Raw genomic sequence first — 19,914 nt, forward strand, 5'->3', positions numbered from 1 at the left:
TTCGACCCTCCACTTTGTCCAAGTCTTTTCTAACGCAACTTCATATCGCAACTCTCTCTCGTTCTCACTCCTGAGAAGTAAATCGAAGCAGCCTCCACAGCTGGCCACCACATTCGCTCCCACATTTGCAACAGTTGTAACCATTTCCTCCTCCCCGACCCTTGTATATCCGTCCCAGACAACCATTAATGGACAGCCTCCTGCCCATGTTTATCCCCTTCTCTCATATGTTTATCCTTCCTAAACATTTCGTAATAAACAAACTCAGCCACCCCCACCCCTTCGTCCACAACCCGCAAAATGTACCCTGTCTCTGCAGCAGCCATCCTTTCAGGGGTACAGTCGCATTTGCTTAACATGCTATTCATGCAGACACTCCCCCTGGCCTCAGATCTGCACCAATCCATCAATCCGAGTGTCACGTAGCCTCAATTGCTCTTGCTTTCCCGTTATTATTCCAGATATTCTGACAATTGGCACCAGCTTCCGACCTTTCGCACAAAAGCACTGTAACCGTTTATGGGCATAAAATTATTGACCACATTAAAATTCCAGGGCGCAGTTGTCTTTAGTAGACATCACACATATGCGCTATGATTCGAAACTCCCATGCACTCTTGAAGCTCTCTTTGGGGCTCTATCCGAAGCCGAGCTCACAAAGAGACAACTCCTTCACTCAGTCTCACTCCCAGGATCCCTTCCGTGTTCCTGCCTTTGACTCAAAACGTTAATCACCGTGCTCGCCAGCTACCTGGAAACTCAGCCTTCACCCCTCAACCCTCAGTCTTCCATCCCTTCATCCCTCAAACCTCATACCTTCATTCCTCACTCTACACCCCTTTACATGGATGGGTGTATTGCGCTCATACACTTCCGCCAAATCCCGTCCAGATCCGGAATATCCCCATAGCTATACTTGGGGCATTTGTTTCATTTCGTTCTGTCTCAAGACAGGGAATCTCCAACCATCTCATTAAAATTCTCGGTTGTTGGTCATCTCTTGCCTACCTCAAGTACATCCACAACAATCTGGGCGACCTCAGAAATGCCCATGCCAACCTTTGCTCTTGAAGTTCTCTTGGGGGCTCTGATCGTACCTCAGAGATTGAAGAGACGGCTCCCCCAACCAGAGTCTCAACTTCCTGGTACCAACCACCAAGCATCCGTCCATCCATCCGTCCATCCACCCAGCCATAACCCTCTTTCCTCCTGTCATACCTTCACCCCTTCTCCCCCTCATCCCTCCTTCCCTCGACCCTCATCCCTTCATCCCTCATCCCTCAAACCTCATCCCTTCAACCTCAACCCCTCATCCCTTCATCCCTCACCCCTCCATCCCTCAACCCTCATCCCTCATCCCCTGACCCTCATCCCTTCATCCCTCAACCCTCTCCTCCTCAGTCATGACTACTCATCATCCATAACATGTAATAAATTGGTGTGGTCTTGTTAGTGGACATAATGGTAGGGGAAACACTGACGATAGTAAAGTCAGAAGGTCAGGACAGGCAAAGGTTCTTTTTAGGCTTCATTCACAGCATAAACAGTCGTGTCCTTTACACTAGGGCAGCCTGCACATCCAGACTCCTCAAACGGCTGGAGGAGTTGCTAGCATGGGCCTGCATTAAAATCAAGCCCACCAAGTCTCGCAGTCTGTCGATCCGGAATGGGGCAAGAAACGACAACACCCTCTTCACTGTGGATCGCAAAAGAATTCCCCTACTGGTAGAAGAACCTGTAAGAAGCCTCGGCAGACTCTACGAGGTTGACTGGTCTGACAAAAACATCTACTGCTTCAACTGTCACAACCCAACTTCAGGACGGCCTGCACAAGATCAACCAGTGCTTCCTGCCAGGGAAATTCAAGGTTTGGTGTTACCAAAAGCCAACAATTTCATCCGGAAGTGGCTTGGCCTTCCTCGATGCTTCTCCACCACAGCACTCTTTGGGAAAAACACCTTACAGCTTCCACTGCAGTCAGTCAGCCTGGGGTACAAAAAGGAGAAGGGGAGGCTCTTATTCAAGCAGTAGACCAGGCCATAGACCGGCTAAAACATCAGGAAATTGTTGGTTTTACACAACATGGCAGAGCTGGCCTAGGATGGGGAGCAGTGCCAAAGAGATGGTCCAAAGCCACCAAGAAGGAGAGGAAAGATCTCGTCATCCCCGAAGTTACCAGGATGGAAGAGGAAGGCTACAAGATCACAGCTGTGAGCCAAGGCAGATGGACCACTTGGGAGGCCGTGACCAATAGGACCATCACTTGGGCTGACATGTGGAGGACACCCCAGGCCAGACTGAGTTTCCGGATCAGGGCAACCTACGACCTGCTCCCTAGCCAACAGAACCTTCTCGCCTTGTACAGCTCAGAAGAACCCTGCCAGCACTGCAACATCTCAAACCCAAACCTGAAGCACATCCTCTCCGGCTGCAAGACGGCAATGTCACAGGGCAGGTACAGATGACGGCATGACAAGGTCAGCTAGCAGAGACACTGGAGGCCCGCAGGCTGGAAGTACAACCCAGACGTGGATCCAGTTGCACCAAGAGCAAGCGGTCCCTCCTATCACTGGGAGGCGAGTGGCAGTTAGCGACCGACCTTGACCGCCAGCTGCAATTCCCTGCAGAGATCACCATATCATCTCTACGTCCAGACATCGTGCTCTGGTCAGTTCCTGCCAGAACAGTTATTATGGTAGAGCTGACCTCCCATGGGAAGAAGAGATGAAGGCTGCATATGAGAGAAAGAAGGAGAGGTACGCGGAACTGTCAGCCACGTGCTCGCAAGATAGGTGGAGAGCATTCACTTTCCCAGTTGAAGTCGGGTGCAGGGGGCTTTACTGGAACATCCACACAGCAGCTCCTGAAAACTCTCGGAGCTACAGGTCCCAAAAGCGGGCCCTCCAAGATCTGGTGGAGGAGGCGGAACAAGGGAGCTTTTGGATCTGGCTCTGGAGGAAAGACAAGGCGTGGGGAAAGGAAGGATCCTAAGCAGGCGGCAGGGGGTGGTAGGGCGATGTCCCTTCCGCTGCCTCACCACCCAAAGATGTTCCGGGAATAATGGGGCGAAACATGTGAGAAGGGTGGCTTCCAGCTGATGACCCTGCAGCCTGCACAATGGCACTGTGGGAGGTGACAGGCAGGAATGCCAAGCAGGTAGAACCACCTGTGCTTACACCCGGGGGAGAGTGTTTTTAACACTTTTTTTTTTTTGTAACACTAAATGCTGCGGTTACTTCATCAGTAGGTAACTCACAGACTGGGCACTGATGCAAGACGCTGAAATAGACTTTTACAAACCTTTTGCCAAAATACAAATCATTTATTCACTTTGTCCCTCTCTTTCTTCACTATCTGTATGTAGAAGTTAGACTGTATAAATGCTTCACATACACCAGGCATTAATATCATTGCCACAGAGATAACTTGGTTAGATGGAGTGTGTGTGTGTGTATATGTACATGTATGTGTATGGGTGTGTGTGTGTGTGTGAGAGAGAGAGAGAGAGAGAGAGAGAGAGAGAGAGAGAGAGAGAGACAGAGAGAGCACAAGTACATTTCTGCTTGCCTGCTTGCATCTGTGTGGATTGTGTTTGTATGTGTGTTTGAATTTTCATCAGATGAGAAATGAGTTATCAGCCCCTGCCATCCCCCCACCCCCTCCCTCACCACATATTAATTACATCAGGCCTATGATATATAGACAGATTACAGGGTGTAAAATGCATTATTTCCTTATGGAAACACGCCCCAGGAGAGATCCATCAGCCTGCATCACAGTCAGTTTGGAGCTCACTACATCATCAGTACATGGGCCTCCAGCGTACCTGGTACAGTCAGAGGAATCTATCCAGTGATGCACTGTATGAATTCAAGACTGTCCTCACCAGAAACATTTCCAGCAACTTTCCAGCTGCTTAAATAAGCAGACGATTAGGTTTACTCGCTGACCGTTGTCTCTCAGAGCAGGAGGAGAGCATTTAGTAAGGCGATTGTTTAGCAAACAAAGCAAATGACTTGGACACAGTGGGCTAGCAGTGGCAGAACAATGGTAACGATAATGTAACCCTCGTATTAGCACAGGCAGAGCTCTTGACTGGACTATTTGGGTAATACTCCTCCAATCATGAGCATGCATAAACTTAACCAGCCAATCAGGATGTGCCTACCCAAATACATGCAGAACCCACATTATATCAGAGGACTAATTCTGGCCAGCAGACATCCTATATCCTCTTCAGCGAGTGGCGTAGGAGCGACAGGGCCCTTAGGTAGAGGGCTCTGCCTGTGCTAATAGAACTAGGGTTACAATACAATAACCTTCTTTCTTTCTCTCACGGGCTTCGCCATCTACTGAACTCTTTGGGTACAGTGGGTAGAGCCCAGTGAATGAATGCCCTGTCAAGACATAACATCGACCCCACCACACTGATCCTGACATAGTGCGCAAATCTTAAGTACTGAAGAGAATAAGAATAAGTCAGTCAATCTGAACATATCTGGGTAGGCATGTTTTGATTGGCCAGTTTATGCAAACATCAGTGTGCAAATGCATGCTGGTGATTGGAGGGGTATTACACATATAGTCCAGTAGAGAGTAGAGCCTGTGTGAGATAGAGCAGTGTTGGTTGAGGTGGCCAGGCTGAGACCAACAAGCATGACCCTGAGTCATGGTCAGTTTTTTTTTTCTTTTCAGCACTTTAGGCTGAATACTCAGTAGTCACTTACTCTTTTATTTACTCACTTAAGCAACAGTGACACCCTGCTCACAAGTATAACCAGGAGGGCACCATCTGGAGAGGCAAACCAGGCAAATAATTTGAATAATTTGAATTTGAAAAAAGGGGCGTCTTATGGCCACTCATATTGGCCCATCTTCCAATGACCTCCCCCTTAAACCTTCCATAAAGGCACTTTACAGTGCATTGCCCAGCGCAGCAGGGATTTGCATTTCTATTACAATAAGGCTGGTGACAAATAAATTGATGGTGGCTTGTCTTGAGTGATGATGTCTAAAATCAGAGGGCTTATCCATGGCTAACGCCCCCTGTTATTTTTGTTGCATGTGTTTTTCCACAGCAGGGCAGGTGAAATAAGTTTACCTGTTGGAGGTGAGCTGTTTGCAAAGGTGCAGAACCTGTTGTCTGCCGCTTTAAATCTAACATCTCACTGTGGCTGTTTCTGCTTTCACTTTCCTCTCTGCCATATTATCAGACTTGCCTTTTCTGATTTCCTATAGATTCTTCACAATAAAAGTCCCCTTTTATTTTGTAATGTATAAACTTTTATTGTGAACCATCAAAATAAGGAAATGTTGAGTTTTCGAGCAGCAACTTCACACTTCTGATACAGGGGATAGCGAACAGGAAAACAGTAAAATAAAGCAGATATCTAAAGTAAAAACAGGATGCAGGAGAGAAACTAAACTCCAAACCACAGAGATTCAGTTGGAAGCTACAAAAGCACTGAGACTTTTGAAAACACCTTTCTCTCTGGTTTCCTGCAGGTAGAGGTGAGAAGATTATCGCATGGCTATGGCATGACTTTACTTGGTGCAGCCAAGAGTGCTTGTGGAAAAAGGGTAATAGAAGACAAAGTGACTATGTGAGCCATGTAGTTAAAAGTGCACAACTAGTAAAAGTAAAAAAAGAAAAAATAATAATTCATAATATGCATAACAATGTATAAAATGTGAATAAAATACAGATGTGGTGCATACATGTTACCGAATGCCTGTCTAAATACATGCACTTTTAGCTCGCTTTTAAAAGAAACCACAGAGTCAACAGACCATTAGGGAGCAGGCAGTATTCCAAGATTTAGGTCCTACAGCTGCAAAATCTCGATCACCACGGGTCTTAAGGCGAGTGTGAGGGACAGATAACAAATTTAATGTATTTCAACAAAGAGAGCAAGCTGAAGAATACGGGTGAAGAAGTTCAGCCACATAAGAGGGAGCCTGATCGCGTAATGCTCTGTAAGTAAGAATGAGAATTTTGGAAGTTCCCATGTTGTGCTTGGCACCTACTGATTAAAATTAAGAGGGTTAGCCCTGAAGTTAGTGAGCAAAGTTAGCCTATTAAACTTTATTTTGCAGGTATTGGTACTGTAACTGTTATTTAAATTATTGCTCTTGGCTTAGGTTTCATTTATTATGTGAATTTATTAATAGTGTTTACAGTAACAATACTGTACAGAAAGTATACTTTATATAAAGGACTACTTTGCAAGCCTCCCAGCCCCCAACAAATATTCTCTTAATTTATCTGATGATGAGCTGACTGAGAGCAGGTGGAATGGGCCAAAATAAAGTGATGCTGCAGCAGCATGACTTGAGTAAGAGTGCATTTTATGACTTCCAACGTATTATTAATAAAAAAAGAGGCCTATGTTATAAGGCTGTGCAATTAATCGTCTGGTGATCGCGATTATGATTTTGAGGTCAAATGATTTCAAAATTAATGAAATCGAGGGTAAACGATTTTTGGTCATGGATGCCTGGAGATGTTATTTTGTCTTCTATGGAAGCTGCGCATGCACAATACCACCCCCTCCCCTCCTCTCCTCTATTCAGTCCACGAGCCAGTCAAGTAGGTGAACTACGAGTAATGCGAGGGGCAGGTGAGATTTTTTCTTTTTTTTTTCTTTTTAAAAACTGTGCAGAAAATGGCAGAGGGAGAGCGAGAGAGGTTGTTCTGTGTGTGTGTGTGTGTGTGTGTGTGTGTGTGTGTGTGTGCGTGCATCGGGGCTGAACTCCGGTACAGAGAGCAGAGGAGAATTGTAAACGCGCGACCATGTAGAGACAGAAATGACATGCCGTCGTGTAAACCATATAAGTCATCACGTGCGCCGCATAATCGTTTGTATAATCGTGATTTCAATTTTGACCAAAATAATCGTGATCAGAGACAGATGGTTTAAATGGGCTAGCAGGACTAAGCCCTGCCTATCTTTTACAATAAAGACGAGAAAATTATTAAATTAAAGAAAATATTAAAATATTAGTTATTGAGCCTTAAACTGATTGTTTTTGGTAGAACCTATAGCAGCAACAGCACTAAAAAAAACCCGCAGGATTTATCTGATTTTTTACAGCCCATACTCCTAGAATCAGCTTCCAATCATTGTTGTCACATCGTGAGTGACAGGTGTCGTGACAAGCCCCCTTGATTTACTGTCCAGTTGGACTAAATTAATTCAGCCCAGGCCACTGACTTTTGGCCAGTGACCGTGCGTGGAAGTACAGTGAGGGCCTGCCCGCTGTTACTGTAGTGGGAGAGTGAGCGTTGAGTCTTGCGAATTGCGTTAGCATCATGCTGAACGAGGTGGATTATTTTAAATGCTGTCTATCAAGCGGGACCTCATCCAAAAATCATCAGACTTAAATGACTTGGTGATTAACCCGTTTGCATCCCAGACAGGCTGTCGATGTGAGCTTCTCTTCAAATAAGGTGGGCCCAAGCCCTAACCTCTTAGGGACATACTCTCACCTACCCTATGACAAATATCTGACTGATGGGACGAACTGAAAACAGCAGCATGTCTGCAAGGCTCAAGGACAATGATCGGTTATTGATCTTCTGTATTGTATTCATAAAGCTATTATCTACATTATGTCCATGTGCAGCAGAGTGTGTCCTCAAAATGCAAACATTTTTGTAGTTAGCCTAATTCTCTAGTTTTGCTGTAGTGCATTGTTGCTGTAACCTGGTACTGTATCTCAGTATGTTACTGTTACTGCAGCTGAACTAACGATCAGTATAGGCCATGGGCATAATGCGTTAGCCCTCCCACCCAATTTCACCACGAGCCGCTACTGATCGTGATTGTGATTTTTTTCATAATCGAGCAGCCCTACTATGTTACTGAAAATGACATAGTCTAGCTTTTAAGTTATCTCTCAGTAGAAGCTCCTAACAGGCTTGTGACCAGAAGTGATTGTGACCAAATTCCTTGTGTATAAAACGTGATAAAAACAGACAAAAATTGAATTTCCCCCCGGGGATTTATAAAGTATATAAAATTAAAAATTAAATTTCAGAACACACTAAAATACACAATGTTGACACTGCACACTTGCAAAATATGTGTTTTCCTGCTTAAAAACTGAAATGAATGTTTCCATACTAGGAAATAGTGACCCAGAAGGTTTGGGATGGCTGATGGGGCTACCAAGATTTGGTCTATGACAGCCTTTGACACTTCTGACCACCCCTCAGCTCCACCCCTGACACCAAAGTACCACTGTTCACAGACCCCTGTCTGCTTTTTATGTAACCATGACTACTATTTTCACCTTAACCATGTACTTTTAATTGCCTAAACTTGGCCTCAACAATAAAGGTGGTTGATCAGATAACAACCATGTGAATCACTGTTATGGAAAGACACTGACAAACAATGGGCCTCACTCACAAATTTATTTTTTTCCCTTAAATGTGCCCTTGAGAAAGGTCCTAAGAAAAGTCTTTCAGAAGTCTGTCAAATTCATGACATGTTCTTAAACTGCAGAACTGTTGGCAGCTGTGTTCTTATAATGATGAATCTCACTGTCATTTGAAACTGAAAGCATGTGTCAGTTGATCCTAATTAGCATAGGTAAACACCCTGCCATTCCTCATAAAAGGGCAAGAGACTGCAGGGCAGTGTGCACACATAGAAAGTGTAAAGTTCAGAGAACTAAGCCAAGAATGCCCGAACTGAAGCCTCAAGAGGGTAAATCACTGGACTCTGAACGTGAAAAAAATAGTTCTGAAGTGGAGGTACTTCTGCAGGAAGTGAATGCCAAATGAGCTGTCATATGTAGTAGCGTCAGTACTGGATATAAAATAACACAAAAGAAATGATGAATTGGGTGCTCTTACTGTTTCAGTAAAATGTTGTATCTGATGAAGGTTGCACAACTGATGAAGCATCCTATACTGTAAAGCCCTCTGCAACCTGGCTCCCTTCCTACCTGCCTGAGCTCCTCCACCGGCACACTCCCTCCCACACTCTCAGGTCTGTTGATGCCAGCCTCCTGCATCCCCTCTTGTCTTGTGTCTTGTGCCAGCTTTCACAAGTGAGGTGGCAGGTTGTGTCTGAGGTTGCTGAGCAACGTTAACAAGCACTGTATCATAGCCTATTTACCTGAAATCCTGAGTGCAGAGCTGAACTTCCAGACGCTGACTGCGTGTAGGCCTATAGTCCATGGGACAGATGTAAGGCTCTGGAAGCCCTATACTAAAATTAACAACTTCTCCATATTTATCATAGACTGATATTTATGGAAGAAGGGAAAGATATCTGCCGGCTGTGATTGGTTGTTGCTCATTACATGACATGCGGTGCACACAGCCGTTGCGCCCAGAAAAACAGGCGCTTGGGAATACATGCATGGCACAATGGCGTCGCTCTGGTGTTTGAGTACGCCTGCCACACGTCTACATTGAAGACAATGAATTTGAGGGTGCAAAAAACGCAGCATGTGTATGACTCCTCTGTGGGTTTTACAAAGAAAGTTTTCAGTGAATGAGGCCCAGTGTCGTCCTGCTGAAAGGATAAGGTCAGATCAGACGATACTATGATGGGTAGTTCTGGAGAGCAATGACAAATAACCTTTTTAGTTTGGTGGACTTGTTGATGAATTCATACACTGCACTCTCAGCTTGTTGCAGTCTGAGCTGCTGTGACTCAGAGGAGAAGCTCTTCACAAAGTGAGCTGAGTACAAACTCTGAGTTTGACCTTATTAGTTGGATGGTTCTTTGTTGCTGCAGCTATTGGAACAGGTTGGCAGGTTTGCCTGCGTTTATCAGAGCATATTAGACCTTCGCTGGGCTTCTATTAAACTTAATGAACATTTAAATCCTTTAATGGATTGAAGGGAATTGAGAGCGGCAAATTATCTGCTAGACGCTCTCCGCTAGTGTTGATAAAGACACCCGCCGATGGAACTTGAAGAGTCGCATTTGAGACAGCAGCCTCCCCCTCTTTCCCTCTCTTCATCTCACTTTGTTCTCTCCCGTGACTGTCTCACTCTCTCCTTGTTCCTCTCTTTCATTCCTTCTCTCTCTTTTTGCCCGTGTATCCCTCTATCACACAGCCTCTCTTTTGTTTCTAACACACGCTGTGTTCCTCTGTCTGTCTGTAGAGGAGAGGAGGCTGTTGCTGCGGAGCCAGATCTCCATCATTCATCAGTCCCCATGAAGGGAACATCATAGAGATCTCTGTCTAGGAGGGATGTGCTAACACAACCACAACAGCAGCCCATTACAGAGCTGTCAGCCATTGCCCAACCTTTTCTCCCTGTCTCTCACTCCTGCTTTATCCACAGCCATCTCAGTGAAGGATCTTCTACCCCACATACGAGCAGAGCAGAGAAACAAAAATTACCCACAATGCAGCTGCAATCACAGAGCTTGGCAGAGCTGGCCCAGGGGCTACAGAATCCTGGCCAGCCCAGCATCAGGTCCTGCTAATGGGTGGAAAGGGCTCAAGAGAGGCCCATGCTTTTTGAGGCCTTGCCTGCTTCTGGCCACAGATCAGGAGGACTGGCAGACCCAGCTGTATTGATCTGGTAGCTCCTATATTCCTGTCGACAGCTGGCTAACAAGGCTGATGTCTCAATAAAGACCTGTGCCTTGGGGAGATATGGGGGAGCAGCCGGTCGGCCAACAGCAACCTGTGTTAAGATAAACAGCAGACAGATGAAGGGAAAGGTTCACGCCCTCTTTGCTTCTTTAATGTGCTCCCACAACACTGCACATACAGGCTTCACCCCTCAGGGTGACAATGGAAATGGTTACTGTTGAGCTGATTGTGAGAATGGCTCATGAGTTCAGGGAAAAAACACAATTTCAACAATTACTGCCGTGACTGGTGAGGCATGATTTTGCTTTTATTGCTCTTAAAGTCATACAAAGAAGTAAACTGCAGAAATTTACAAGCAAAGCATTAATAATTAAGCTTACATTTTAGCAATGATTTTATAGAGTCAAGGTGAAATCATGAGTAAATAATACAGAACTCTGTTAGCAGTGGTAAAGTTGAGAGTATATGTAGTAGGGATGGGTCAAAAAAAAAAAATACAGCATAGTATCGCAATATTTTGTTTGGCAATATTGTATCGATACATGGACACAAAGTTTCATTTTTTTATTATATAAATGATTATTATTGCAAATACAAATTAAATTTGTAGTAGCCTACTAGAATAATAAAATCAGTTGCTAGATTGCTGCAATAAAATCAACTGCAGTGAAATGAATAGACTTAAAACTTTTTCTTATTAGATGAAAACAGATGGTCACTAAGTTTCCTTTGGGGAAATAATTTTCAGCTGAAATATGGTAATAAATTGCAATATATCGCAATCAGTCTTTCTACAGCTTTAAGACTTTTTAATGCCACTTGTAATAACATTTTAGACCAATTTTACTTAAAAATTGAAGGAAGATAAACTGAACTGAAGTGGCAGCAATTGTTTAAGGTTAGTAAAAATTTTGCCCAAATGTTTATTGTAACATAAAACATGACTTTTTGTCCTGTGGTGGAGACAAGGGGAAAACAGAACTGAGAAATACCACCAGCTGGTTTTTTTGGGCAATGTGGGATTTCATGCCACAGAATCCTAGATAAACAGCCAATTTTCACTGAATGTGCAGTTCCCTGTGTCATCCAGAGAAGCTTGCAGATAGGGTCTCCTCTGCTCTGAGCATCCTGGGTAGAAACAAAATGTGAGTGTTGTTGCTTCCAGAGGGACAAAATACACAGTGCTTGCTCTGTGCAACGAGGAAGGTCTGAATCTAATTACAATTATTGTCATTATTGATTACAGAGTTCCTATAGCATGTTAGATTTAAGAAGTTTTTAATGCCTCTCAGAGTGAAATTTAAAACCAATTTTACAATAACCAATACTAAAGGAAAACAAAACATGAACCAAAATAAATTACTAAGGGTTAGGGTCAATTTAAGACAGATTCATTGTTGTAACATAAAACATGACCGTTGTGGTCAAGTTAAAAAGTTAGATGATCTACTTCAATTGCTGAAAAAAATACTAAAACTTTCTAGAGGGAAACTCATGGAAATCAATGAACATATTATGATATTTTAAAAGTATCCATTATTATTTTGAAAAATTGAAATGAAAAATTTTGTTCATTTGTCATTTGATTGGATGTGATATATGTATATGAGTGATGTTGGTTCCTCTATTCTGAGCGATGTGATCTTAAATATGAGAGCCATTCAGAAAATATATGAATAAAATAGAACAATCAATCAATTGATTGAGATTTACAGTGCCACTCATGCTGCAGCTATCAATTGAATTCTACCAATGAATTAATCAATTTGTGGAGTGACCAGAAATCAGAAATAATTGTGCTTTATTAACAAGCAACAGGAAATATATTTAAAAAGAAAATTAGATTAGATAATTATGTATAGCTGTGAGGGGAGTACTGTAAATACATGAATTTTGTACAGAAAATAAAATGCTGCAGTCAGTTTGTGAAAGCTTAACCAGCCACCATATTATTTTACTATGTTAAAAGGGCAACAAGATTTTCAAACAACTTGGTGACCTGTGTCACCACAGTATGGAAAGTTTGTGCAGATGAACAGTGCTTGTCTTCCCTCTGTGCTGCCCGCAGCACCCATTCATTCGGAAAACTTTTGTCGGTGGATAAGCAGGGAGCTCCAGGTGCTGGCAGCCTGGAGAGAGGCTAACTTGAATGTAACAATAATGTTACTTTGTGTCAAGTTCGTTCTGTGGACTGGATGTGTATGTGCTGTGATGTGGTATGTTAATTTGTTTTTGAAGTAATGTTAGACACACTGTAAAGAATTCCTCTGTTTTGAGCATGGATTTATGACTTACGGTGTCAGTCACCAATGAAAAAAGACGTCCTTTCACGTTGAAATAATATGCGGCTTGTACTGACGTAGTGTGTTTATTTTGAAAGAGACTGTATGCAAACTGTACATTTCCTGTGAAAACGGAAGTGTATTTTGAAAACTGACAATGTAGGCAACAGGCAGAAATTGAGACAGAGTCCTAGAACGTCAACAACCAACGCAACCAAAGTAGCTTGTATGTCCATGACCAAATGTCGATATGTGACGAGGTCAAAGCGAGAATATTTTGGTTGTCGAAATAACACAAAACATTTAAATTTTCAATAACGTAACGTAGTGTCTCTGGTGATTCCCACCCCTTATATGCAGGTATACTGGGTTCACCCTCCTATGTCTCTGGCCGTTTATGATATACCTATCTATTAGCCAAAAAGTCACTGGAATATATAGAGTATACCCACTACCACCTCCTCGGTAACGTTCCCATCTACACCCACCTCATCAACTAGCACTACACCACTGTGTGTCAGCGCAGAACACAGGCCCTTACACACTTTTGCTAGAGCCTAGCACATCTACTACACAAACAAAAGAAACACCCTGACAGACTGACTAATGAGGCTGATGATCTATTTTTGATGCATGAAACATTAGGATATGGTTTGGCTGCTCTGTGCAGTGAGGAGGTGGAGACAGGCAGCTCAACGAGTCAATAAAAGGCATTTGGAGCTAAAATATGAGACCTGTGAAGGGAAACATCTTTCCTCGTCAGCGAGCCTGCTTAAGTGTCCTTGAGCAAGACATCAAGGACTACACACTTCAGTAAATTCAGCTTAATATATTTTCTCTGTAATCTGTTGCAGAAAGGTCTCCCCTCCAAGCTATTAATTATAACAAGTTCTGCATTTTCTCTCATGTGATTTTACTAAACGTGTAGCAGTTGCTCTACTAACTGAGGAGAGATCAGTACAAACAGCAGCGTCTGCGGTAGCACTGATCAAAATCAAAAGCCTCTCTGTCTCTCTTTTTTTTTTCCATGGACAAAAATTTGTCTTTGCCTTTTATTGCACAAAGAAAAAAAACTGCAGCTCCCAGCAGTCTGGCTCCTTTCAACTTTTCCCTCTTCATTTCCTGTTTCTCCTGCAATTTTGTTGCTTTTAAATTACATGTTTAAATCTTAGAATAATGAAAAAAAGGGAAAATCTTTGTTGCTTTAGTTTTCTTCATTCCCTGCTTCTGTGTCTCTCTCCCCCCTTGGTCCTCCTGCAGCAGAGGTATATGGGAATAATCATCCACCTACAGTTTGCTCATTAGCAACGAGGCCTGCGCTCTGCATGGGTCTTTTCATGTTCCTCAGTACTAACAACAACCTGAAGGAACGCTCTCTGTCCTCGCTGGGAATGTGACAGTGTGAAACAGTGTGCAGGAGTTGAATCAGGGACAGTGCCCGTAGACAGGAGGGGCTGCTCAGGGAAACATCACCTCCATCCACACAAATGATTCAGTACGCACTACAAACGTGGGCGCAACAAGATACAGTCAGGTTGAGCTTCCTTTCTTGCTCCCTGTGTGTGGTTGGCCTACACTGATTTATCTGAAGGCTAATTTAAATACTCATAACCAGTTATTGTGCCAATGACTTTAATGAGGCCATTTTCATTCCTAAAAATAACACTGGTTCTGTGTTTCCCCTCAGAATTGTTTCCTTGAAAACATTCTTAAAGCACCATCTGTTCTGAGGGACTTTGACTGCAGTGGTGATGTTTGGAGTTTATATCTTCCTTAGACTTCACAGGACGAAAGTTCTGGTTCTAGGACATAAGTGTCATGTTTGTTGTTTCTCTTGTCAGCAAGAAGTGTCTGAAACAAGTGAGACTCTCAACTTTGCCATGTACTGCAGGAAAACACCCCAACCTGTGGAGACACAAAGTGTTCAAAAAGTAAAAAAAAAAAAAAAATATATATATATATATATGTATATATATATATATATATATATATAAACACATTATATAATAAATAACTTTTCAATGCATAGAGCAAAATGTGCCAAACACATACAGTATGTACATATAACAATGTAACTGTCTAGGCTCATTACCGTAAAATGGATTCCATCTCACCATAGCAATTGCTTTGTTCTGAATTAGCAAAGAGCCAATCAACCTGCTCTGCCCTCTGTGTGAACTTTGTCATATGTTATGATGAAAAGTGGTATTATGAAATAAAATGGTCATCTGGAAAAAGGGCACTCGAAAACAAAACAGACTTTGAAGGGAAAAATAAACATTCTGAAATTAAAGCTGGAATGAGATTAAATAAAAAAGACTTGCAGTAAAATTTCATCATAAAGCAGCAGGCGTTTTAAAAATGTATGGGTTTATTTTACAATTTCATGGTTAAATTTTTTTATATTCTCCATATTTATTCATTTAATTTTGAACACATTATTACTACCTATATAAAAAAATATTTTTGAATTAAGTGGCTACACAATTCACACATACGTTATGTCACCCATATTTAACAGCAGAGGATCAGAAAAATTGGGGAAAAAGAAAGATGGACGATGTGTAAAAGGCAGCCAGGGGTTTGTAGTTTTAGCGTCACTGGATTTTCACAATTTTGTCGCTGTCCAATAAAAACCATGTATCTTTTTTATTTTTATGTATTTATTTTAATTTAGAGATTAACTGAAGAATTAAGGATTGAGGACAATTATTATTATTATTATTAATAATATTATAGGACTAAATAAACCATTTAAACACCCATTGGATTATCTGAAAATTGCAATGTAAAACAGGTGAAAATGGACCTGTTACTATTAGCTCATGAAGAGTTTCGGAAATACATGAGTTTCAGAGTGACAGTGTGCACCTTAAAGCGCTTTCTGAAAGTTGTTTTTTTGTACGTTTTAAAAAAATAAGTTTTGCAGTGAAATACTCTACAGTTTACCTCTGATACAACATTTACCATGATGTTTGCGATGAAAAGAAAGTAAAGTTTTCCATCAGCTTATAGGTGCTAAACTCCATCCCTGCAAATGAAATATGTGGGTAAACTGAGCTGATGAGGCTTTACCTTCCTCTACTACATCCCTGCTGGTCATACTGATCGCAGCCGCTTCTCCTTTTTCTTTCTCTGGATAGAAATAAACAAAAATGTGATTCTATAATAATTACTGTGTCTCTGGGGCACACAATGGAGTCATATTTTCACGTGTTCTTTTGAAATAAAACACATTATGAGATGTTAAAATATTAAAACTAGCTTTCCCTTTGTCTCATTGTTTTCCCTTACTATACATACACACACATATGTACATGCACACACTTATGTGCGCAGCAGTCTGCACACAGATAAATGACGGGGTTTGAAGGACACTTGTGTTAAGATGTGGACAAGATCAAATACTCAGATATACAATTCAAACCCTCACAGTGTCAGTAAGGAGTGGTGGTGGAGTGTGTAGTCAGCCCTTTAAACCCCCCCGGCCATTTGTGTCTACACAAAACGATATGATATGAAATGATATGACTGCAAACATGAACAATGAACAGAAACAAAATGGCTGGCCATTGCTCCTGCTCGTCTATCAAATATATGTACAAAAATACACAGAGTCTGTGTTCTCTGAGTGCTCGACCGTTATGTATGTATGACGCAGTGTGTGTGTGTCTTGTCAAATGAAGCTCTGCATGGTTGTGTAAGCAGGTGCCTGCTTCTCTACCAATTTATCTCTTCCATGTACATGTAATATCTGTAATTGTCCTCCAGTTGCAATGCAGCCAAACCAAAGCAAAGAGGTGAAAATACATTTTGGGAATCATTTTTTAAATGCATTCAGTTATCATTTAGACATCAACTGCTGGTTTGGGCTCGATAACTGTTTTGCCCCTAATCACTTCCAATAGAATGAAAAGCAGTGGTTACACTTGCAGGATCTGGAAAAATTGAAAAAAAAAAAAAAAAATTTCTTGTGTTTATTTCTATGAATTAGTGTGTGTGATTAGAGCAAAATCTAATTTTGGGGAACATTATATTCACATCTCTCTGGTGACTTTTTAAATAATTTGCATTGATTAAAATGTTAAATAACTAAATAGGACCAAGTATGTTAGCCGAGTTTTTTAAGCTGCACAATCTCATGACAGAACAAATAAGAGTTTGGTTTTGGGGAGGCCCAAAAAAACTGAACATTTTAAATCTTTGCTTACAACTTTGCAACATTTTATTAGGAGCCTATAGAATATTCCAAGCCCTCAAACTAATCAGACAATTTAAAGGGATGCACAAAATAAATTATGAATGTATTCTGTACGGTTCAATTACTGGTTATTATTAGTAGGATAACAATAGGATAAAAAAAAACCAAAAAAACGTTTTTTGTTTTTGTTTTGTTTTGTTTTTTTGCCACATGATATTCCTTGTGTTTTGAAGGTGATTTCCAGTCCTGAGTCATTTTAGGAAATTGTTTGGGCTCAAAATTAAACTGTCGGGGTAAAGATATCACCACAGTGCCCCCTGTTTGATTCCACTCGGTGAACTTTTTTTGCATATCATATCCCTCTCCTGTCTATATCGATACTGTCAACTATGAATTTAAGGTAAAGATTACACAAAAAAAGAAACATTGGTTTGAAAAATAAATACTGGAGGAAAACACAACTATTCAGTCTATTTTTAAATCACATAATGGAACATTTAGGTTTCAAAATGTGCCTCACAATCTGCATTAAATATATTTATAAGACTTACTGTACACACATTATATATGGACAGAATCAGTATTAATTCTAATAAATAATAAGATACTGATTGAAAAGACTTAACATAGGAAACAATCTGTTGTGGTGAATTAGTTTTTAGTAGCGGTTTGTGCTCAGAGTGACCAACTGTTCAGTAACGCAGCTGTCCTTCCTGCAGATTAGGTCCATGGGAACACATTCACACCTGCAGACAAATCACGGACATTAAAACAAATCTAATGAAAATGGGACTTTTTCCATAAGCAGCTCTTCTGACAGACCTGGAAACCGACGTGTTTTCAATGAGGATAAAAGTCCTTAAACTAGATTCTTTAACTCAGTAAGCTGACAGACAGCGACAGGGCAAAAAGTTTATTAATCTTATCACACTGAATCGTTAATCACAAAGAACTCAATCAACACAGGAGAGGCTGAATGAATTTGAATATCAAAGAAACAAGTGAGGGAAAGATGGGGACATCTTACATGGAAGGCATTCAGTAAAACTATGGTCCAAACAGGAGCAGCTGTAAAGAAAAGGAAATTAAATCCAATATGCAAGTAACACAGAATGTTAATGGCTGGTTGTACATGTGGTGATTGCTGAGACAACAAACACAAGAACATCTTGACCGGACCGACAAGCTGTCAGTCTGCATGGCGGTCCTTGCTTCCTGCTCTGTCTGACCTGAGGTGGCCCAACTCTGCTGTCCCGACTTTACACAACTTAATACAGGATAAGTGCTGCCCTCACCTCTCCACTGCTGGGGTGATCCCACCTGAACTGAAACACTGATCCCACTCTTTTCCCCCCTACAATTTTTCTCTTCTTCCTCTTCTGCTGCTTTTTTCCCTGCAATGGTAGGCTGGATGTTTCTGTCAGGGTGAAGAAGGCCCTTACAGTTAAGTCGCTGCTGTCACTCAACCTCCTGAGACCAGACCTATGTCAAGGACGCTGTCACACACAGACACGCACACACAGACACAGACACACACACACACACATGCACACACACACACACAAAGGTGCTGGGAGAGTTTGTGGTGTGTGTGTGTGTGTGTGTGGCATTAGTTGAACAAGTAACAACAACAGTTTTCTGTCTCATGGTGGAAAGATATGGATAGGACAGTGAAAGTAAACAAACCCAGTCAGGGCTTCAGGGAGCAAAGTGAGTTTTACACACACAGACACTCACACAACACATCATTTAAAACCTCAAAAGAAAAAACACAAATGAGATGTTCACCTCAGATCATGTATAGGATGGAAAAGGTGAAGACACACACTCTTGCACACACTTTCACGTCACTCGCAGCAGACACATGCGCTGTTACTGCAGCTGACACGCAATCCAGGCAAATATGAGCAATGTCAAAACGAGTTCACACACACACACACACACACATCTCTGAGATTTTTTTTTGAGTTGTTGTGCAGAGAAAACTTTGCTGTCATGCCCCAGGTTATGACACACAAACATACCTTCTAAGTGTGTGTGTGTGTGTGTGTGTGTGTATACATTTGTTGATGTGTGTGTGGCATGGGTCAGGTTGGCTTGCTATCAGAGTGTTTTCCAGGAGCTCTCCATGTATGAAGTTAAACACTGCTGTTAGAGAATATGCATTAACTCTGTCTATTCAAATAAGAACACACACACACACACACACACACACACACACTTACCTTCGTTACTGTTGGTTCCTGCGGTGCCCAGAGTCTGTAGTGATATAGTCCATAGCAGCATCGCAGCCAGCCCCGGATCTGAAGCCATGGTGGTCTCCCTCACACCCCGCCAGTCTCCCTCTGCCTCTCTCTCCCTCTCCTCTCTGACTCCCTCGCCCTCACTCTCCCTCTCTGCTACTCGCTGCCTCTCTCTCCCTCTCCCTCTTCTTCTTCTGTGTCCCAGGGTTGAAGCGAGAGCGAGAGCCGGCGTTGAGGAGAGTGTGTGTGTGTGTGTTAGGAGTGTGTGTGAGTGTGAGGGGCTGAGAGCTCATTGGGTTGGAGTTAGAGCCTGCCTCTGTGGCTCGCTTCAGTCTGCCAGTTCCCTCTCACACACACACATACATACATACACTTTCGGCAGGCAGCCGAAGGGGGGGAGGGACAAGCGCGTCTGTCAAAGTCTCAGCAACCAATTAGAGCACGGGATCAGCTAGAGCTGCTCTCTGCGATGCCACACCCTCTTGTCCTACCTGCCTGGCCAACTCTCACTTTCTGTTTATCTCTCTGGGTCATGAGCTGGGACACTGCAAACCCCCCCCCCCCCCCCCCCCGTTATTTACGGCCATTTGTCATTGCGTTGCTTCTCCCACATACTCTC

The 19,914-nt window shown here is 42.3% G+C and overlaps 1 protein-coding gene across 5 annotated transcripts in view; it reads right to left on the reverse strand.

Annotated features, from left to right (window-relative positions):
- Positions 1-19,645, reverse strand: part of epha8 (eph receptor A8) — a 343,102-nt gene extending 323,457 nt beyond the window's left edge. For all 5 annotated transcript variants that reach the window (XM_033632678.2, XM_078169183.1, XM_033632677.2 and 2 more), the window contains exon 1: positions 19,278-19,645. In XM_033632678.2, coding sequence (XP_033488569.2) covers positions 19,278-19,365 — 88 coding nt within the window. In that variant the 5' untranslated portion in view covers positions 19,366-19,645. The remainder of the gene's footprint in view (positions 1-19,277) is intronic.
- Between the last annotated feature and the right edge of the window lie 269 nt (positions 19,646-19,914).

The sequence above is a fragment of the Epinephelus lanceolatus genome, chromosome 1 (assembly GCF_041903045.1).
Source record: "Epinephelus lanceolatus isolate andai-2023 chromosome 1, ASM4190304v1, whole genome shotgun sequence".
Classification (NCBI taxonomy): Eukaryota; Metazoa; Chordata; class Actinopteri; order Perciformes; family Serranidae; genus Epinephelus; species Epinephelus lanceolatus.